The sequence below is a fragment of the Pogona vitticeps genome, chromosome 2 (genome assembly GCF_051106095.1).
Source record: "Pogona vitticeps strain Pit_001003342236 chromosome 2, PviZW2.1, whole genome shotgun sequence".
Taxonomy (NCBI): Eukaryota; Metazoa; Chordata; class Lepidosauria; order Squamata; family Agamidae; genus Pogona; species Pogona vitticeps.
Window position 1 is genome coordinate 293,692,934 of NC_135784.1, and position 22,847 is coordinate 293,715,780.

The following is a 22,847-nucleotide window of genomic DNA, read 5'->3' on the forward strand; positions in this document are numbered from 1 at the left end:
AGTGTTTCTGTTTTATCAATGAAATGATGGAGAGCAAGGGTTTACAGGTGACATGCCTTAACATCAATTCTGAACAAATTCTCCTTTCTTGAGCTGCAAAAAGATTTTACTTTTATATTGTCAAGCTACGGACTGAAGAAAGCCTCTCAACTGGAAAACATTTTTTCCACCGGTCTGCAGCTGAGAGATCAGGAAAGGTAATCCCCGATTTTGCTGTTGCGAAATCCTGTGGCTCTCATTGGCCCAGCCCAGTTTATGTTAATCGTGTTGGCTTTACATATCTCCTCCCCAGGGCCTGCCTCTCTTAAATACATTAGTCTGAGCTGTCAGAAACAGAAAGCACAGACTTTCTGTAGTTGCGCTTTCCTGAGCTGGAACACACACCCTGTTATCCTTCTTTGGTTTCTGAAAGTGTTTCATTTTAAAATTCAGAAGTTGCTGGGGATCTGTCCTGTCGCAGAATAAGGAGTGGACAAAGTTGCATTTGAACATCTGTCTGGAAGAATGATTTTCCACCACAGTACTTTTAAGATCTGTAGGAAAATACCTTCCTGTGCTTTTTAAAGAGAGATGTGGACTTTAACAATGAGTAAACGGCTGGTAACAGAGTAAGTAGGTACTCAGTGAGGGATAGTTCATGTGGAGAGAGCAGTACTTATCCCACGAGGCATCTCTGAACATCAAAAGAAGGGCAAATCTTTCATCAAAAGAAGAGCTTCCAGTAACTCATGGACAATGAATCAAACAGCCAACATCAGAAGAACTACGCCCATGGTATACAATTTTGGCAGCAGCAAACATGCCGAAAACTATGAAAGTAAGTGCTTTATTTTAAAGACTTGATTTCAACTTCATGAACTGAAATTAGAAACCTTAACACAGATGATTTGGGGACAATGTATATCTCGAATATGTCTCACAACAAAGCCATGTTTGTAATGTCAGAAAGGGTCTTCCTGGTCAATTTTAGTTTTAAAAACAAAATAATACCTCAGTGGGACTTTTTAAAAAACTTGGTTATGAGAAACACACCTGCCCCAATTGCAAAAATCCATCTCATCAATTTATTGTATTGACTTTTTTTAAAAAAAATCTGCAAGTTCAAGCTCTTCTTTGTTTTTTGAAATAAAATTCCATAGATGTACTTAAATATGTTTCCAGAGGTCAGTTTTTGTCATGGTTATTGAAATTCACAGCTTGTTTGCTGGCTGTGATCCGAAAATGCACCCCAAACAAATCAGGGGATGAGTACAGACTGTTCCATGCTCTTTTTTTTTTTTTTTTGCTTGCTTGCTTGCTTGTTTAAAGAAAGGAAACTGAAGATTATGTGTGGCTGACACTTGAGGACCTTGTTAATAACTGTGTAGGTAAGGACTCTTAGAAGAAGAGTGGGGAAGCTGTAGCCCTCCAGATGTTCTTGGACCAACATCTTCATCATCCCTAACCACTGACTGTGCAAGCTAAGGCAGATGGAGATTAAGAGTCCAACAACACTTGGAGGGTCATACGTTTCCCACATCTGCCTGGAAAGGACTAAATTGTAGGTCTACTCTTGTACAAAGTGTACAAGGAAAAGTGCACCCGAGGTGGGATTTTGCCCTGCCTTTGGCCAAGCATTTGTCTGCAGATCAAATCTTGCAAACTGTTACAAGGATAGTGATGTTAAACATTAAATAAAGGGCACACTTATTTTGTATGAATACAACTTGCATCCTTTGCCCATAATAAATTATGCTGATTAAATATACCAAGAAGAATAAGATCCAAATGAAGGGTATGATTACGCATTTGTCTTCTAAGGACATGTCGGTGTTCAACATTGTTTAGACTCATTTCAATGGGAGAAATTTCAGTGGGAGAAATTTACAGTGAAATCCTATGCTTGTTTTTGATTTGGATTGTAAAGCATGTTATTTTGAGACATTTTAATTTCATATATTTATGAAATGCAAAACTTAGGAACAATACTGTGTGGAACACTGTCTCTCAGGGAATCCCGGCTAACACAGTCAGCAGTGTCTACCATGGGTACATTTGTTTTGGTGTTGGTTGTTTGATTCATTGTCCATGGGCACTGGAATCACTTATTTTGAGGAATATAGGGATTCCTGGAGTTTTATTCCAAAAAGCTTCTTCCATGATCTGCATATTAATCATCATTCTTTTAGAAAGGCTGGAAGTCAGTGGAAGTGAACATGTGGTGCATATAGAAGGTCTAAGTTTAATGCTGTCATCTCTATCTAAAACTGGAAAAATTCCTGCCAGAGCTACTAGAGACAATATTAAACTAGTTAGACTAATAGTTTTCCCTGGAATAAAGCAGTATTCAAATGATCAGATCCCACCAACAACCCTCATTTAAGGGTTAAGTCGCCATGACTTATAGTGACCCTATGAATGAGTAACCTCCAGAACATCCTATTAATAGCCCTGCTCATCTCTTGCAAAGTCAAGTCTGTTGCTTCCTTTATGGAGTCAACCCACCTCTTCCTGCTGCCTTCAACTTCTAACATTACAGATACAGTATTGTCCTCTCCAGTGAGTCTTGTCTTCTCATGACATGTCCAAATCATGAGAGCCTCAGTTTTGACATTTTTGCCTCTAGAGTAGTGGTTCCCGACCTTGGGTCCCCAGATGTTCTTGGACTACAACCCTCAGAAATCCTGGCCAGCACAGCTAGTGGCAAAGGCTTCAGGGGGTTTTAGTCTAAGAACACCTGGGGACCCAAGGTTGGGAACCACTGCTGTAGAGAGGCTTCAGGCTTGATTTGTTCTAGGATCCACTTGTTTCTTTCTGGTGGTTCACAAATCTCTCCTCTAGTACCATATTTTGAGTGGATCAGTGTTTTTTTCCTGTTGCCTTTCTTTGTTGGTCCAAGAAAAATTAAGAATAGAAAAGGCAGCAGCACATTCTGCAATGTAAGTTTATAATTCCTGAAAAAAAATTAGAAGTTTTTTCTCAAGAGTCTGAAAACTAGGGCTTTTCTTGATTAACTACTGTAAATCACTGGCATCTAGAGTAGTGCCTTGTGCTGTAATGGGGCCTTTTTAAAGAACATGGTTTGGGAAATTTAAATTTTTTTTTATACATCTCCCAGAATTCCCCAGCTGAAGGATTCTGACAGCTGTATTCCAAAAAGAACCTTCTGCCAGCTCTGGTCTGGATCTGCAGCTTGCTCATGGCTGTTCAGAGATCCCAGGTTTTTTTAGATGTAAAGTTCTCCAAAGTGGTTTACTAGTCCCTCCCTCTTGTAGTTATCTGATACCATACAGCTTGCCCAAGTTTACACAGGTGAGAGGGTGCACATTTCCATTAACTAGACATTCTTTGAGTGATCTCAGATGGCACAGTGGGAATGCAAATTCTTGTCCCCTGGCTCCGCAACAGGGGCTCTGACCCACTCAGCTATACCAGCTCTAGTAAATGGCTAAAGAGGAGTAATTCAGTGCGTTGTGCTCAGTCAAAGTGATATTGTTCCTGGCCTGGAGAAAGCCACTGCTTTCAACACTGCTGACTTCAACTCAGTGACAAAGGTTTTCCCTGTTCTGGTGCTCTGTGAAGAGTCTGGAGTACACCACCTCATCTCCAGCCTATGTGGCCTGTCCAGAGGACACCAGCTTGGAGAAGGCTGGCCTGCAGCACTACTTATAGTTAAGCTTTAATGTTTGTAACGTAACAGGATGGCCAGGTTTTCATAGTAGCCAGGAGTGGATTTGCAGAATTAAAACTAGTGCATTAGCTATGTCCAAGCCACAAGTCAAGTCCTGGTGTAGATGTGCTTTAAAGAGATGTGTTTAGCAAGGGACAGGATGGAACCATACCTACACTTATGAAGCTCACTGTCAGAGCCTGATAGAGTTTAGGGTTATTGCAGCTGTAATTCAGAGCCACAGGGCAAGCATTTTGTGGTCTTCCAAATGTTGTAAGACTCCAACTCCCATAAGCCCCAGTTGGCATGGCCAACAGTCTGGGATGATGACACTTGTTGTACCTTAATATATGGGGCACCACAGATTCCCCAGGTCTGCTTAGAAAAAAAATAATGCTTGTCTTCCAAATGTTGTAAGACTCCAACTCCCATAAGCCCCAGTTGGCATGGCCAACAGTCTGGGATGATGACACTTGTTGTACCTTAATATATGGGGCACCACAGATTCCCCAGGTCTGCTTAGAAAAAAAATAATGCTTTCCTTTCTCTTTCACTCAAGTCAATTCTGCTTGAAAATCACTTTCAGTCCCCTGCAACAGAGAACATTAACCTCAGGTTTTGTGAGGACATATGCAAAAAAACCTGTCAGAATGTTTTTCATAATAAGTTTGGTTCAGTTGTGTCAAGCAATGGATTTGAATAGAAAATGCATAGTCTCTGTTTCTTTAAATATCATTTTCATTTGTCCTGTTATTTCTTCATTACTGCCAAGCACCCCTTTCAGTTAAAGGTTCTAGAGAGTTTGGAACATTCACCCTCTTTTGTGGGAGCACTGCTTTATTGATGTCTCTTCCCCCCCCCCCCCCCGTTTTACTTTTACAGGAGTGTAAGGCAATATATTATACGGCAGGCTGAGCAATAGTGAGCAGGCTAAAGTCATCCACTGAGTTTCGTGGCTCAGGAGGCATTTGAACCTGGGCTGCTTCGATCATCCTCCAGTTATGTTACATTGAAAGCTTGTGCAATGCAGTGACTACACAGTGTTAGGAACCCAGCATCAGATGTCCTCAGTTATGACACTCATTGCAATTTGAGTGATGGCAGGGCATTTTTTTAAAATTTTTTTTGAGGTTTTGCAACCTCAACTGTTTCTAGATGTATGACACCTGATTATGTCAAATAGTTGAGCAGAGCAAAGCGTGCTGCTTATATACCGCCCCATAGCGCTTCAAGCATTCTCTGGGCGGTTTACAAGTTAATTATGCAGGCTACACATTGCCCCCCCCCCCAGCAAGCTGGGTACTCATTTTACCGACCTCGGAAGGATAGAAGGCTGAGTCAACTTCGAGCCGGCTACCTGGGATTGAACCCCAGGTCATGAGCACAGTTTTGGCTGCAGTACAGCAGTTTAACCACTGCGCCACGAGGCTCTTCAGATCTCTCAGCCTTCCTTATCAACTGTAATACAAAGTTGATCATAAAGTCCTGGTGATCCCCAAGGAGCTGAGAATCTCCTGGGTCTTGTGGCTGGCAAGGTCTCTGTAGTCTAGAAGAGTGATGATGTATTGGAAGGAGAGACCATTTCCAGAGTTTGCATTTTGACACATGCTGTCAGGTGCAAACTCTTACAGATGAACGGCTACACAGTTGCTGTGTTGCAGACAAGGCATGAAAATTGAAGAGGGAAGATCCCAGGTTCCACCTCCCTCACCTTTAGCTAGGGCTATAAAGATCTGGAAGCTGAGGCTCCAATACTTTGGCCATCTGATGAGAAGAGAAGACTCCCTGGAAAAGACCCTGATGTTGGGAAAGTGTGAGGGTAAGAGGACAAGGGGACGACAGAGGACGAGATGGTTGGACAGCGTCATCGAAGCGACCAACATGACTTTGACCCACCTCCGGGAGGCAGTGGAAGACAGGAGGGCCTGGCGTGCTTTGGTCCGTGGGGTCACAAAGAGTCAGACACGACTAAACAACTAAGCAACAACAACAACATACAGGGTTCTGGAAAACTCTTCATTGTACAAATCAGTGGGAAGTCAATAGTACACAGTCAGCTACTATAAATGTTTCCATCATATGTTGGAATATATTTCTTACTATGTTAATTGTTAATGTTCAGATTCAGTAAATGTTTAGCTTCAAAGCGTAACCCTGTACTTTTAAGATAACAAGTTTAAGAATCATAAATATTTAAGAGCATCACATGCTCTTTGGAAAAATTATTGCATTGAGCTATAACACCCAGAAACCAGACTTTATATTTATTTATTTATGTATTTATTTAAAATATTTTCTCCCTAAAAAGGACCCAAAGTGCCTTACATCATTAAGACAATATTTAAAAGCTAAGGACAGTAATTATACAAACATTTGAAAAGAATTTAACAAATATATTAAAAATGGTAAATAAAATCAATACTAAAAATACATTTAAAATTGACAAGGCACAACACTCCATTTAAAAACCCCTCTCAGACAGCCAATTGCTAAGGGAAAGTCTGCCTGAAGAGAAAGGTCTCCCTCTGCTTCTGGAAAGGCAGCAAATATGGTGTGAACCCACATACTACGTTGAGGAATATCAACCAAGTTTTTTGAGATCTCCATGTCTTTTCAGAACATAACAGAAGAACACTGCTAATATATATTCCATAGCCCAGGTGTGATATTTCTGGTGAACTCAAAATTTTGATTCCAACATGATGGCCTTGGGGCAGAATACTTGATGTAATCAATAGCAAAATCACATCTGGATGAAAAATAATATTCACATTACACTGTGACATTGTGACTACGTTTTCTAAAATAAAACCCCACTATGTTTATACAGGTTTATGCAAGCCCTGGGTTTAGCTGGGGATTGTTGGCAGGAAGAAAGGTGTCAGTAGAACGAGCTAAACATATCCTGTTTCATGAACTAATATATCAGTTGTACAGAATACAGTTAAGCATACAGGCATGTACAGCTTCCCTATGAATTGCATAGAAGTGGCATCCAAAAATATTCTAGACTGAATTGCATGTTCATGTATTAGTTTGTTTCACTATTTGATAGCAAATTCAGCTTGCACAAAAATATTGTTCAATTTATGAACCCCCAATGACAATAGCAACTGGAATAGTAAGACAAAACACATCAAATGGATTGCAATAAAAATGCATGAGAGAAAAAAGATTTTAACAGTGGTGTAAATTTTATCCACAAAAGCTTGCAGTGTATGATTTTATAGTGGTCCAATAAAAGGTATCACCCACCCTTACGCTAAAGCAGAGAGTGTGTTAACTAGATCACATATGAGAAAAGAAATCCAGCTATACCATTCTTTTCATACCTTTGTTGTACTGATTAATTTTTTCTACTATTTCTTGGGGAACTCAAGCCCCCATTTGTCCTTTTAAAAAAGTGATGTATTGGTAGGACAATGGAGTGGTACGAACCTTTTCTCCTCTCCCCTTTTCCCTTGGTCTCTAGTTCTTCTGCCCCTTTGAAATCCAGCTTGTACTTCTGGGACTTCTCGGTCCACATACTGCTGAAGCCTGCCTTTGAGGATTCTGAGCCTAAACTTGCAAGCATGTGAAATGAGTGCAATTGTATGGTAGTTGGAGCATCCTGTGGCACTGCCCTTCTTTGGGATTGGGATGTAGACTTTTCCAGTCCTCTGGCCACTGCTAAGTTTTCCAAACTTGCTAGCATATTGAGTGTAGCACTTTAACAGCGTCATCTTTTAAGATTTTAAATAATTCAACTGGAATGCCATCACCTCCACTGGCCTTGTTGTTAGCCATGCTTCCTAAGGCCCCCTTGACTTCACTCTCCAGGATGTCTGGCTCAAGGTCTGCAACCGCACTAACTGGGTTGTCCGGGATATCCAGATCTTTCTAGTATAACCTGTAACACCTTTCTGGTTTTAACCTATAAGGCCCTAAACGGTTTTGGATCTTGATATCTGGCAGAATGCCTCTTTCTGATCAGATCTGCCCACCCTGTAAGATCGTCACAGGCCCAGTGGTTCAGACTTGTGACTCCAAGTGAGGCCCGAAAAGCAACAACCATAAATTGGGCCTTCTCAGTGTTTGCCCTGCAACTATGGAACAGTCTCCAGTCCAAAATCCGCCTGGCCCCTTCACTGGGAACCTTTAAAAAACTATTTAAAACAGGCCTTCTTGGATTTTAGAACACCCTGATACAATAGTGCCTTCAATAACTAACATCCAACCTGCCACCATGTTTTCATTCTCATGTTATTTTATTCTGCTTTTAATATGTGGTTTTTAGTGTAATCTGTCTAGTACCTTTTATTTTATTTGGATGTTGCTCATTACCCTTGTCACTATGTTATTGTTTATCTTGGTGTAAACCACCCAGAGCGGCCTTGGCAGCCGGATGGGTGGTATAAAAATCAAATAATAAACAAAAGAATAAATAAATAAATAAATAAATAAATAAATAAATAAATGAATGAATGAATAAATGAATAAATAAATAAATAAATAAATAAATAAATAAATAAATAAATAAATAAATAAAACATTTTTAATGTTTCAAGTGGAAGAACACGTGGACATAAACAAGGAATAGAGTGATCAGCCCATCCCAAAAGAGGAAGAACCCATGGGCATAGTGGGACCTTCCTCTGATGATGTTTAAAACCCCCCTCCTTAGATGAGCACTGATGTGAATTTTAGGAAAAGTTATTTTTTAGGACCCAAAAGTTGAATCAAAAAGTTAGTTTGAGCCAGTGACTAGGAGCTATGGGCTAAAAGGTAAACTTTTCTGAGCTCTCAGAAGCAGACATCAGAAAGAACTCATAATTAGAATGGACAGCACATTACTCTTCAGTAGACATGACATAGGCAGACACTGCTGTGTTTGTGAAATCAGATTCTAACCAAATCTCATGCTTAAATGCTAAAGACAAATAAAAATACAAAGCAAGCATTGTATAATCCTAGGAATGGCAAAAGTTCATCCCATGATAGTTCATCCTGCGTTATTTCTAACATCTGTTTCTAGACTTAGTTTTAGCATGTACAAACAAAGCAAAACATCTAACAAAATGTCAGATTTCAGCTATAAGCTTTGGTGGATTAGAGCAGAGGTTCTTAACCTTTGTTACTCGGATGCTTTTGAACTGCAACTCCCAGAAACCCCAGTCAGCACAGTTGGTGGTGAAGGCTTCTGGGAGTTGCAGTCCAAAACTCCTGAGTAACCCAAGGTTAAGAACCAGTGGATTAGAGTACACTGAGGAAGTGCTTTGTAATCCATAGAAGGTCAATGTGGGCAAAATCTTCATAAAGTTACGCTGACGCAAACCAGATCTGGTGCTGGAAATAATTAATTTAAATGAATCAAAAACTTCCTATCCCTCCCTTTCAGGTTACTAGGTTTCCTGGGACTCTCTTTTGCCCTGGAAAAGACTTGGGGGACCTAAGGATGGGGGGAGGAGAAGCCTTTAATACTAAAACAAATTGCCACTGGATTGCTTCCATCTTTGCAATGGGGACCCAGCAGTGTTTTTAAAAAACTAATATAAGCTTTCCCCTCCATCCATGAGGCTCTCAAAGGCTTTCCCAGGGCAAAAGGGAGTCCTGTGGGTTCTCAATTCATTCAAATTAATTATTTTCAGATCTGGTTTACTGTGATGCAATTTTATGCAACCAAATGTTTCCTAGTGGAATAAATCTGATCGCCTTAATAGGGACATGAAACTTTTTTTGCTTTGTTTTTCGGTCCTACATTTTCTATATTCAAGCCACCTCTGTCTGTTGCCATGTATTATACAGCAGTTTGATGGCTCCCCTGACATGACAATGCAGTTCTCAGTAATTGCATGGTATCATGGTTATCTATCTTGGGTATACATTACAGAATTCAGCTTCCTTATACCAGATAAGCTATTTTCCTTGCAATACTTATTGGTGTGTTTTTCCAACTGTTAATACAGCACAGAAGTAATAACAGAACAGAGCACAGGAGTAATAACACATTAATGATTTGTTAAACTGAAACAGCTCTCCACGATCCTGTTCGGACTTAGAAACATTTTGGTCTGAAGACACTAACAGGGTGCAACTAAGGTGAGGGGACAGAGTTCTAAGCCCCAGCAGCAGAGGCGGCTCTACTCTGAAACTAATAAAGCTTAAGCTTCTGGGTCCCTAATCCTGCAAGGGCCCCCAGAGGCAACTTTAGGCCACACTTTAAAAAGAAAATTGTGGTGATCTGTCATGGAGCAACTCCACTGAAGAAGATAACAGTAGCTACCCAGACCTAGTTGCTAGTTATGAAGGGGCCCCCACAACAATTCAAGCGTCAAGGCCCCCAAAATGTAGGTCCACCACTGCCCAAGAAACTAGCCACCTTTAAGTACCGCAGTACCTCAGTTTACGAAATTAATGCATTCTCCAGACCGTTACGTAATGCGGACGTTTCGTAAACTGAAACGTGGATTACCATAGGAACAGGGGCGGCACTACAAACCTCCAGGAACAAAGCATCCTGGAGAAAATTCCTTCACAAACCGAAAACCCCCAGAAAGAAAACATAAACCGAGGCACTGTTTTCAATGGATTTCTGTTCGTAAATTGAAAACTACGTTAACCAAAGCATTCGTAAATCGAGGTACGGCTGTACTGTAGTTGTTTTTTAACGCTTCATGGGACAAAAGTTGGCTAAAGAGAGGAGACCTTGTTACTGGATTTCAGTAAAGGCCCCACCTTTCCTTTCACATAACTGAAGAACAAAGTTTGGGGAAAAGACCCAAGCAGACTGACTGAAAAACTGCCTTTTAGGCTTTGATACCCCAGATAAAATTAAACAACAGGGGTTTGCAAATTAAAATGTTAAGATAATTAGACTACTTTTGACCAAAAGCAGTCCATTTGAATAGTATTATCTCGTCCATTTGCTAGATCTTCTTTTGTACACAAGGTGGGGTATAAATTGCATGCACATAAATGCTGCATTGATTGAACTCCTCCACAGTCACAGAAAATTTATCCTGCATCCAAGTAACCCCGTTTTACTTGATTCTTCTTTGAACTTCCTACTTTGCTTTGGATTAAGCAAGTCTATTAAGCTGTTGATTAAACTGTCCACCAAGGCAAGCCTCTCTCTGGACCACCTGGCAGTCACTTAGATCGTTTTGTGTGAAAAATGCTTACGCCATAGCAGTGATCTGCAGAACGCTATAAGACAAGGAAATCAGAGATGGGGGTAGATAATGGGTATTGAACATACTATACAGTCACAGAGGCAAACAGACGAAAACGCAGAATTTTTAAAGCAATTGTCCAATGCTACATCCAGGCAGGACCCACAGATTTCACCAAAACAGTTTTGACATCTTGGTTCTCAGGAAGGAGAACTAACAAAAAACACTGAACCCTGGATCTGTTCATCATTTCAATGTCCCTCTTGCAAAGCACTGGAATTAAAGTGTCTAGTAAAGTCTTTCACAATAAATAGAAGTTAGACCGCCAGTCTATCTCATTCTTCCTGTCACTGTATTTTCCATCTATGGGGAGGTTGAGAATAAAAGTACCAATTTTTGGACAAACTGTCTGTGCTATCTGCCTTTCCCAATCTAATTTGCCAGTGACTCTTCGGTAGTGTTCTAATTCAGATTTGGTCTGCTTTGCAGAAGCCCCATTTTAATTCTGAATCTTTCTAAAGCTGCGACTACATAGTGGGGAAAATGCAGATGGATCCACTATGAATTTACATCTAGGAAGTCAGGTTAGCTCCGGTTAATTAACTTCAGCTGATCACACAGGAGTCAGAAAACAGTGTGGAGGAAATTGGTTCTCAGCAGTCTTCTTTGCAGCTTCTGCTCTAGCTGTCCAGATTTGCAGGAGGGACAGTAAGAGAAAAGCTATCTTAAGCTCGAAATAAGGCTGATTGATAACTTCTTCCACTCTCTCTCTCTCTCTCTCTCTCTCTCTCTCTGTGCTGATTCCTCACTTCCCTCCCTTTGGTTGGGCAGTAAGTCTTTACAAGAAAGAAAGAAAACACAGGAAGGGAAGGGGAAAAGAAAGTGGACACAGGCACCAGATTTATGGAGGAGACGGTTCAAAAGCAGCCAGCTTCCCTGTTACCTTGCCTCGCTCACAACTGGTGTAGCTAGCTGGAATGGCTTTACATACAATGGCTACAAAGCCTCCATATTGGCTCAAGTGATCACGCCATCTGAATCAATGCAAACACATTCAAATTAAAAAAAAGACAAGTCACAGCAGCAGAGGGGAAAAATTATGGATGGGGAGGGGGGCGACTTTGAGTTTATTCACATTCACCTCTACATGTAGTCAATGGAAGATAATGCAAATCTGACCTTCCCAATCCCAGATTATTTCCCCCATTATTATTTTTAGGTAATCGCCTCCTGATTCAGCATGATTTCACTTGTTATTCTGCGTTTGTTGAAATTTGATGCTTACATTTAATAAACTCTAGTTTAAAAGCAATAATGAACCATAACCACTAAAGACATGTTTATTCTCTATATGTCAGCTAGAGATAAACAATCCCCAAATTCCCACCACTTGGATCTTAGTAGAGCTGACCACCAGTTAGTATCTTACCAGTTTGATCCATACAATTGTGTCACTTAAACAGTATAGGAGGATGAAAAATCTCTCATGTGTTCCACATCTAACCTGTTCTATTCTAACCTGGTCTGTGCCTGAACAACCACGTTCTCCCAAAATCTGTCAGCTACACATTTTGCTCTAGTTTCCATCCTATAATAGACCTTCCTACCTAGTGAACCAGGCTTCCTACCAGTTTATAGTTGAGATGAGGTATGAGCAGGGCTGGTGCTACAGTGGGGTCTCTACTTAAGAACGTCCCTACTTAAGAACAATCCAACTTAAGAACAGCTCCATTTGCTAAATTTTGCTTCTACTTGAGAACAGAAATCCAAGATAAGAAGAGGAAAAAAAAACTTTCCTGCTCTTTTTTTAACCTTAGGTCATCTTAGGTTAAAAAAAATTCTCCCTCTAGTGGTAGAGTACGTATTAACCAGCTTTGCATTAGTTCCTATGGGAACTAATGCTTCAATGTACGAACGCACCTCTACATAACAAAAAAACAGCCAGAACGGATTAATTGGTTTTCAGTCCATTCCTATGGGAAATTTTGCTTCAACTTAAGAACGTTTCAATTTAACAACACCATTCCAAAACGGATTAAGTTCTTAAGTAGAGGTTCCACTGTACTTTCTATGGACGGAAAAGAGCAGATACGGATTAAATGGTTTTCAATGCATTCCTATGGGAAATGCAGATTCAACATAAGAACTTTTCAACTTGAGAACCACCTTCCAATACGGATTAAGTACTTAAGTAGAGACCCCACTGTATCACTAGGTGAACTCGGCGTCTGCCTCGAGCACAGATCACCTCTGAGGGGCACAGAACTGAACTCAGAGGAGCACAGAACTGACCTGAGAGAGGCACCATTTTATACAGACTAGTTTCTTGGGAAAAAATGCAACTACAATTTTTCTGTTTTTGAAAATTGGTTGGGGGGGGTGCGCGCCAGTAGTTAGTGTTGCCCAGGGCGCAAAAAAGCTTGCCACCAACCCATGTTATGATCACCACCAGATGAAACAGTATGAGACCACATTGTTTGAAAATCCACCTCTCATGAACCTGCTGGAAATAGGCCTCAGGAATCATGGGTTTGATAGTAATGGAGTACCTATTTGCAGGACTGGACGATGGGGCCACAATGAGTCCGACACGACTTAACGACTAAACAACAACAGGTTAACACCATCACCTTGAAGCTGGCACAGAAGTGAACAGGTAACTAGTGCAAGACAGCCAAGGTGTGGAAAATGTTTTGGTATTTCCTAACCCCACTCAACAATCTGGCTGCTGAGTTCTGGACCCATTGGAGTCTCTGTAACAGCCCCAAGGGCAGCCCCACGTATAGGGCATTGCAGTAGTCTAATCTTGAGACTGCCAGTGCATGAACCAGCATAGTGAGGGACCCGGTGTCAAGGTAGAGATGCAACTGGGCAATCTGCCTTAGATGGAAAGAGGTGGGGCAGACCGCAAATGCCACTGACAGCACCGGGTCAAGAAGTATGCCCAACCTGCACACCTCATCCTTTACAGAAAGAGTACCCCCCCCAAAGGAGAAGGAAGCACCCAGACTGCAAACACTAGGGGCACCCACCCACCAGATTTCCATCTTGCCCAGGTTCAGCCTCAGCCGATTATCCCTCACCCACCCCAGCATTGTGTTCAGGCAGCGCTGTGTTTGGATAGCATCCCCTGCAGAGGGGTGGAAGGAGAGAAAGAGCTGGGTGTCATCTGCATATTGGTGACATGAAGCGTCAAAACCCCTGATGATCTCACACAGTGGGAGAACCGTATAAAAGTGTTTATATGTTAACTTTGTAAATACTGTATGTGTTTTTGCACATTGTTTCTGGAAAAATTGCACATTTCTGACTGCATTAGTTAAAATATGCAAATATTTTGATAAACTGTTTGAATCAAGAGACACTTTGTAAAATTTGGACAAGCCCAAAGGTGAACTATACTCTTGATCCACGTATTAGGCCAGGAGATACAGCTCAGTTGACTTTACTGGAAAACAATGGCCAAATTAAATCTTGATATGTTCTTATTCCATTCTAAACAGAACAGCAAAAGAGAATTCTGGATATCACTGAATATACCTTTGTTGGACATCATGAATATTTCTCTGTTCAGTTTCAGTCCCACCCTTTGGCACCAAAGGTGACCCCAAAGCAGGCTATAGCTAATAAAGCCTTATACTGTAAAATCAACATAAAGCCTATATTGAGAGCGCCTACAAAACTTACTAAAGCCACCATATTAAACAACCCTACTGAGCCCTTATCCTCCAGGCACCTTGTAAAATAAAAACCGCTTCTTAACCAGCTATGTAAAAATAGGAAAGTAGGTTGCCAGAGGGGCCTTTTTGAGGCAGGAAAATGAAAACGCTGTCCACATAGTCCTTCTTTGAAGGGAAAAATGGGGAATATATAGAGAGTATGAAGAGCTGAGGGGATAATGTAGGGTCTCCCGCTTGTGGCATCTTTGGGATCATGCAATATGTTCCAAGAAATGAAAAGAAACCTGGATTAAGAGCCTTAGTCTGTCGTCGTCACTATTTATGAGGCTGGCAGATGGATTCATAGCCCAGTCTCCTCTTGGCAGAAAAGGGTGGAATATTCCAGTTTCACCAGCCAGAGGCAGCACACTTGGCAGGCTTCTGCAGTGACTTTTCTAGCAACCTCCTGTATTCAAAGCGAATGAGCGGCTCTGGACAGGAGCAACCTGGTCTTAACCGGTTACTGCCAAACCAGCCTGACAGATGATGTGTCCTGCTCCATGAGGAGTCAGGCAGGCGGCTGTATCCTGCTCCACCCCTTTCTTCTGCCTCATTCGCTATCTGTTCTTCTTGCTGTGCCTTCAGAGACAATGGAATAAGCTGAGAGGAGCTGCCCTTAGGGAGACGGTCTGTGGTAACAATGGTGCCTGTCTATGGATGCTTTCTACTGTTGCTAAGGGAGAGTGCAGGCTGCTTCATGCCCTTCCCATTTCCTTCGAGCAAGCTTGGGACATTGGATAGATCCCAATTTTTGGGGTGTGTGTGTGTGTGACAACTTCCAGGGGGGCCAGTTGCCATGGCCCCTGGCCATGTTGGTTGTACAATTCTTCCCCAGTTCTGTTTATGTCCCAAATAAGGTGAACCATTACAAGCACATGAGACCAATGTTGTATATTTCCATCTCGGGCGGGGCAGTGCTTTTTCTGTTCTGTACTTTTGGTCTCAAGTGTCTATAGATCTTTTCTTTATCAGATTTCTCTCCAGGTTCAAAGGCTTCTGTCTCTCTCTCTCTCTTTTCTTTTTTCAAAAGGATTTCCCTCTCGAGCTATATTAGCGTGATAAGAACATGTTTTCTATAATGGTGAGTGAGCTGTTTTCAGTTTGAATAGCAGATGAAGCCAAGTGTCCTGGAGCTACGAACGGTAACAAGATTTCCGTCTTCAGCTCCACTCCAAAACCAGAAGCCAGTCAAGAAGAGAAGAATAGTCACAGAGTGGGTATTGGCAGATGAGAATCGGTCAGCGATACAGGATATATAGATGTATTAGACTAATTTCACTTGTTACGTAGCCCGTGGCTTACCTCACTAATAATTTTCTCATTTTGCTGCCAGAGACAGAGCAGAAAATGGTGCCCTCTTCCATAAGTCAGGTTACAGAGAACTCAAAAACTGCTCTGTGATTTTGGTGCCTGAGGCAGAAAATGTCACAAACACCACTTCTCTTTCCTTCCTTAATATAATAAATAAATTACTTCATCAGCCATTTGCTCTCTCTCTCGTTTCTTCACCGTCCTGGCTAGCTGCTTGAGGAAGAAGCACCACTTCCGCTAATATCCGAAAGCCAGCCTTAGTTGAAAGCATGTGCTTTTTTACTTCCCATTTCTTCACTTGCATCTGGATTTATGATGCTCCCCATTATGCTCTCTTTGGTTGTTCCCCAGATTCTTTTTTTTTTTTAAGACTTGCACACAATTCCTTTTCTGGACCAAAACTCCCAGAATCCTTCAGCCAGGAGACCATCAGTTATCCCACCTTAGAGCCACAGTCCAAAAAAAGTAAAATGTCCTAAGCTCCAGGTTTGCTCTGAATATGTTACTTGTGAAGAGAATAAAGATGCAGCCATCAAAATGCAGAGCATGTGGAACCCAGTGAGAAACATTGCTAGAGTTTCAAAATAGATGGATGTCGGAGTTGTAGGTTGTATTAATATCCTTTTCAAAGGAGGCATGGGCCTTAGTTCTAGAACACAGCTGAGAAGTGTCTTTCACTATTCTTTTCCAGCTCAGAAACAAGTCCGTTACTGTTTATTAATATGATTTGCTTGCTCAGTCTCCTGATTCCCCCCCCCAGTCAGAAACCAGCCAGTCAGAAACAGTCTCTCATTTCCTCCCAGTTTAGAGCTTTTGCTATTGCAAAGTTTTCCCTCCCCTCCTTGTTCTGGCACAGAAGATCTGCAGTTCTTGGCAGCCTCTTTATTGCCTTGCAGCTTCAGTAAACAGTAATTCACTGATAGCTGGCCTAAGCAAGTCTGGTATTTTGTTTTTCACATCATTTCCTCTTCTCTTCTTGTTGTTGATTTTTTTTCATTTGTTTCTGTTTTTGTGAATGCATTATGTTTTACAGTCTTTAGTTTCCGCCTCTGAAGTTTTTCATGACAAGATGGGTGAACCTAATACATTTTTTAAAAAAATATTAATTTTTTTAAAGCTTTCTAAAAAAAGAAATTGAAGGGAGGAGATGTGGAAATGTCATTACACTTCTTCATTAAAAATTACCAAGAACAATTATCAAAGGTGGTCTCGTTAAAACGGAAGCTTCAATGAAGGGATTAACAGGGCTTTAAACTTGAAATCGCCAATTTAAAAAGAAAACTGTTAACATGAACTGTCCACTACTGCTCTCTGCTGGCTTTGAAGTGCGTATCATCTCATGCGCTCAGCTCTATGTCATGAATGATCTATTGACGAGAAATGAAGATTTTCTTGCAGCTCACATAGTTGTACATTGCAATTTTGATGCAGAAATACAAGCCACTAAAGAAGAAGAAGAAGCTAAAAATAGTTATGTTTCAAATGCTTGGCAGATTCAGGTTTACCCTCCTGGTGACAAATGGGTTCCTCTAATATACCCTTTTTTTTCTGTCTTCCACTACTCCAATTTCTCAACCAACATAAGAGTTTGGAAAAGCCATTCGTTATACTACAACTGATACTTACAGGAGGATTCTAGGCATTGCTGCTCCAAAATGTGAACTTTTCTAGGTTCTGACCATGATGAGGTATGAATTGCCATCATTGATTGCCATCAATGAAAAATAATAGCTGATGTTGTCAAGACTTTGGAGGTCAATTCTTTCTTTATTGGAAGAACTGAGCCAACTAACAAGCCATGTAAATATGGTGCTAGTGGTCAACAGTGACTTTATGATATAGCGTTTATTGTATTATGTGTCTACAGATACTTAATCACAGATGACTTTTCCATTTCTTGGCAAAAAAAAGAGCACAGATGATGTGGGGGGGTTGGTTAATTTTTATAATAAGAAAATTAATTTCCCTTGGCATAATTACAAAGAATAATTAGGATCAATAAAGGTACCCACATCATTCTGCAGGGGGGGATGTTTACAAAACAGCATTTTTAAAGCAGCCCCCCCCGTTCCTTGGAAACCAGCACAACTGTCTGTTTCCCACTCCCTCCATCACAACTATCCTTTTGTGCAAAACATACTGGCTTACGTGGTCACTGCTATGCAAATATTTGCAAACAACTTAAGCCTTGATCTCTGCAGATGACTAGAACACAATGTTGGTTCTCAGATAAGGACTTGTAGATGATTGCTTTTCCCTGTTGATGGAAACATCTTTTCAAAATGCATTATTGAGAACTGTTCTCAACATTTCTGGGCGCGCAAAAAGAAATCAGACTCCTCAAAACTGCTTATCAAAAAGCTTGCCCTGTAAAATACGTATAACCAGATTCCTCCACAAGGAATCATGTATGATGAGAATGCAGCAATTGAACAATCAGCACCATTCTGATGAAAATGAGAAAGTGAAAGTGTATGTCATCTAAACTGGCAATGCATGACATGAAATTTGGGTGATTTCTTATTTTAGGATTTTAAAAAATCTGCTATTTATGACAAAGAAGCAAGTATATTTATGACACAAACATATAGGCGAAGAAGGAAAAACATTCCCCATCTGCTAAAACAGCTGGATGTTAGTGAAAAATTAACAACTGGGGTGTGAGATCAGGAGTCAGGAGTGTTAATAATCAATAACATAATCACAAGTGTAAAAATGAAAAAAATGAATTCCACTGAGACATTAAAAACAAACTAGAAATCTAATCAGCATCATAGTAAATTACACTAGAACAGGCCCACTGAATCACTGGGGTCCTCATAAATCAACTACTCCATCACTTCCATTGATTCAAATGGAAACTACTCTAAAGTAAGCCGCAACTAGAATGAGCCAATTTGAATCAATGGAATTTATAGAGCGTACTTTAGTGTGACTTACTATTATGAGCAACTAGATTTCAGCCAGTGGTCATTAATCCAGAAGTGTTAACAGCATCATTTGTTTTTTAAAAAATCCACTGAACAAAGCAGTGCTACAAAGCAAAAGAACATTCACTTCAGCAATTTTTATTTCTAGAAGAGAAGGGGCTGAGCCAGACAAAAGTCTTCCTCTGAATAAGTATATTGTAAATAGGCTGTCTGAATGTCATCCTTAGGTGTACAAAGGCAGACACAGTGGTTGGTTTCCATCTTTCTTGTGTTGTTAATGGTACTGTACAAGGATAGACAGTATTTGGGTGTTCCCTTCTTGAATGTACATATAAACACAGATGGTTGAATGGAGGTCCATGTGTTGGGTGGATGGGGAAGACATATGCTTCCTTGTTCAGCTTCACACATTGGCTCAGGCTGGGAGAAATATATTATTCAACCTCTGGACAAATGTGTTGCAGCTTCTATCAAAAATAATATTATTTCATATGTAGTGCTATAATTAATAATACATCACATCTTTCTGTACCCAACTTTATGCGAACCGGAAATATTTGATTACACAGGTTTGGCACACAGTGCTTTGTTCATAATATTTGTAGGCTCATATAAATATACACAGAGGTTAATGGTGCAAGCTTAATGTCACCAAATGACTAGGTTTGAACAACCTCTCTGCCAGGACCTTAGGAAAAGAGATGATCAAATAAGCCAGCAAAATATGAAAAATGGCAGGAAATATAACTCCAAACAACTCCATTCAAAGGAGTGTAGATAATGCAGTCAGCAACTCACTAGGCATGAATATCCCTCAAGCATGGATCTAGTTATGGCAGGATGAAATCCTATTGGAAAGAAATCACCTCCATCATGCCTTTATCAGCCTACAGTGATTAGAAGCAAAACACCATCTCATAACTCCAAGCAGTAGCCAGATGGCACAGCACTCCTTGCCCGTTCTAGTGTTTGCTGATGTGTCACTGCTTCTTGGCATCAGGAAGGAATCAACTTCTTTAGAGCTAACTTCACTAAATGCTGGAACTCTTCTAGAGAGCTGGCCTAATGGATCTACTTTCTCAATCCCAGGAAATCCTGCTAGCCCACATTTCTGTCCTAAATTCCTGATTCTGTCCTAGAACTTTCGTTAGCCTTGGCTCTCTTGGGATCTCTGTCCAAGATTTCCCATTTCTTTGCCTTGCTCCAGATGGAGTTCCAAAATCCTCCAACTTTAAGACAATCAAATGAGACTAAGGAGAAGTGATTTCTATTATCCCGAAGTCTATGTTTGGCAGTACCTTCCCCAAGCATTGGTAGTTTCCCCATCAATCCTCCTCTGTGGGTTTATCTGTGGAAAGATTTTTATTGTTACTGCTTTGGACCTCATTGTTTTCTCCTGTTTCGCCTTTGCAGTCATGAGAGTTTTGCTTCCCTTTAGTTGATATTTCCCTCATACAATTCTAAAGCAGATGTATTTTATTCCTGTTTGTGCGCCTCTATTGTAGTCTGTCTTGTTTTCCAGTTCAATCATTGGATATATTTTAATTCTTATGTGCCCAATAAAAATTCCCATGCTGAATATCTCTATGTCACTGTTATTTACTTAGCCCAATCTATGTCAAGATGTGCTTGTGCCGTGATTCACAGATTTACAGTGGCCATTCCCAACCTTTTTTCTTTCTTTTTGGCCACAGCCATAAACACAATATAAAAGAACTATAGGCCGAATCAGGATTGTTTAAGTTGCATAACAAGCCTTATAAGGTGGTGTGTGAAGAATTGTCTGTGGCCCCCTTCAAAGGTGTCAGGTCCCCCCAGGGGGGCACACAGCCCCCTTTGAGAATGGCTGCTTTACAGGTGTGACTCAGAACATGTTTGACATCCATTTGCTCTGAGTGCATATGGGCTAACATTATATATGTCTACTACAAGCAAGACCCATTGATTTCAGTGGAGCTTACTCCCAGGTAAATATATATAAAATTGCTGCCTAAATATGCATAAGATTGCTTTAAGACTTTCTGTAAAGGAAATCTTTGTTCTGCTTTTGACCACTCTTTCAAAATGTTCCCACATGTATGGGTTTGCTAGTTAAACCAGAGTCTATATAAGTTTCCTTAACTCTGTGTGTGGTGAATCAATGAGCATTTCACTATGTTTCTCTTGTGGGATGCTCACACAAATTATAGAAATCTTGTGGGAGGACTCCACAGATTCTAACGTTGTGGAGCATAGTCCACTCTATCTCCACCTTTAAACATGTGGTTGAGTTATCAATAACTTGCTCGCTATGCAGAATTCTACCTCTGTTCCTCTAATTTGGCATTAATAGCTCAGGAGAAATAGTTTATTATTCCTTTCCTTTAAATAGTTCCATACATAACCGAGTGTTCATGATATTTGTATGAGTCATAATTCCATCATTGCTCAATTTTAACCCCTACAGTTACTTCCAGTAAGGCACTGTGTTACTAAGTTGCAACAACAATATTAAAGCAAATATATACTGCATTTCCTTGTCTTACAACATTACTGTATTCATCTAGGCATGCAAAAATTCGACAATACATGCAAAGAAAGCCATGTTATTTCCTAATAGACCAATTCCAAAGAAAAAGCAAACTAATTTGCTAAAAGATGATTGAGACAAATTCCTATTAGAACAAACAGACAGTCTTTTCCTCTTCACGGTGCACCACTTCTAGATATAGATTAAGCCCCTCACCTAATGAGGCCCTGTGTCCAAGCAGTAAAAGACAAAGCTTCACAAATTTGGGAAACAATTTCTGTATGAATATAAGATAAGGGAAGGTCATGATAAAGAAATGAACCAAGAAACACACACACAGAGAGAGAGATTATTATGCAAATACTTACGACAAACCAACTACTACTTTTATCGCTACAGTAAAGTCAGTTAAAATGTTTAAATATGAATGAAGTGTTTGTAGTTCAAATCTGATATTTATTTTATTATTTATATATTTAGTTTTATTGATATCTAATTTAATGATATCTAATTTAATTTAATTATGATTGGTTGGTACCAATAAAGCATGACCCTTGAAGGAGCATACATTATGTTTGTATTCTCCCATTCATTTCCCAATGATTGTAATCAGAACGTAACATTCTTTACATCCATTCATTTTTAGCTTGATTTTTTTCTTCTTCCTCCAGAAAGATCAGTGATTGCACAACCCGCCTTTGTTTTCAAGAAGGAACCACCTTACAAGGTAAATGCTCTTGTTTTCTCCTCTTGCACTTCATTCAGACTATATATCTCAGGTTCATAAATAAACATGAAGGCGTAGTGGGATCACGGCAACAGCATCTCAGAGAATCTCAGTACTTCCCTCTATCTTCAGATGGGAGACAAATCTCAGAGGGAGCAGTACTGGGGAAGGAGAAACTTTGGGTTTTGTGAGTGAGTTGGTTTTAAAGACTAGACATCCATCACCACACATTGTTAGCTAGCACCATGGCTTATTAGCTCAACACAAAGGTCTCTGCATGTATGTTGTGCTTCCACCACATCAGCACACCAAAAAGGCTGTGGTCCGACATGCCACTTGAAGCAAAAAACTCCCTGTGGACTTGCAATGAGCTTTCCCCAAGCCCCAGCATCTACATAGGACTTGGAAAAACTCTACTGATATAATATGTACAGTAGACTAAATCAGCACAGAATGAGAGCCCTAGCAAAGAATGGTGGAAACCACAGCAGTTGCAGGACATATTTTGCCACTTGGCTGGTTACTAAAAAAGATTCTACTCCCCACCCCCACTGGCTCTCGGTCACCATGTTACTTGGTCCATTAGGGTTTTCCCAAATTCTGTGCCCATTTGCCCGATTCCTTTCATACCTCCATCCATAAATAGGTGGCCCAGAACCAGTATGAAGCTCCTTTCCAACTCTTACCCTGTCCTGCTTCTATAACATCTCAAGGACCCAGCTCTTGGTCTCACGTTTGGCCCTGAAATCTCATGAAGAAGAATGCTACTGACATGGCAAACCTATCCATTATAGCAATGGTTCCCAACCTTGCATCTCTAGACATTTCTGGGCTTCAGCTCCCAGAAGCCT

The 22,847-nt window shown here is 40.5% G+C and overlaps 1 protein-coding gene across 4 annotated transcripts in view; it reads left to right on the top strand.

Annotated features, from left to right (window-relative positions):
- Positions 1–306: 306 nt before the first annotated feature.
- Positions 307–22,847, top strand: part of RANBP3L (RAN binding protein 3 like) — a 53,349-nt gene continuing 30,808 nt past the window's right edge. For 3 of the 4 annotated variants that reach the window (XR_012084555.2, XM_020795713.3, XM_072992837.2), the window contains exons 1-2: positions 307–817; positions 21,941–21,996. Coding sequence is in view for 2 of the 4 variants with exons in the window: in XM_020795713.3 (XP_020651372.3) it covers positions 736–817; positions 21,941–21,996 (138 nt within the window). In the remaining 2 variants the exon portion in view is untranslated. Of the gene's footprint in view, positions 818–13,359; positions 13,457–21,940; positions 21,997–22,847 lie in introns of all 4 variants that reach the window. The other variant, XM_078384490.1, reaches the window with a different exon arrangement.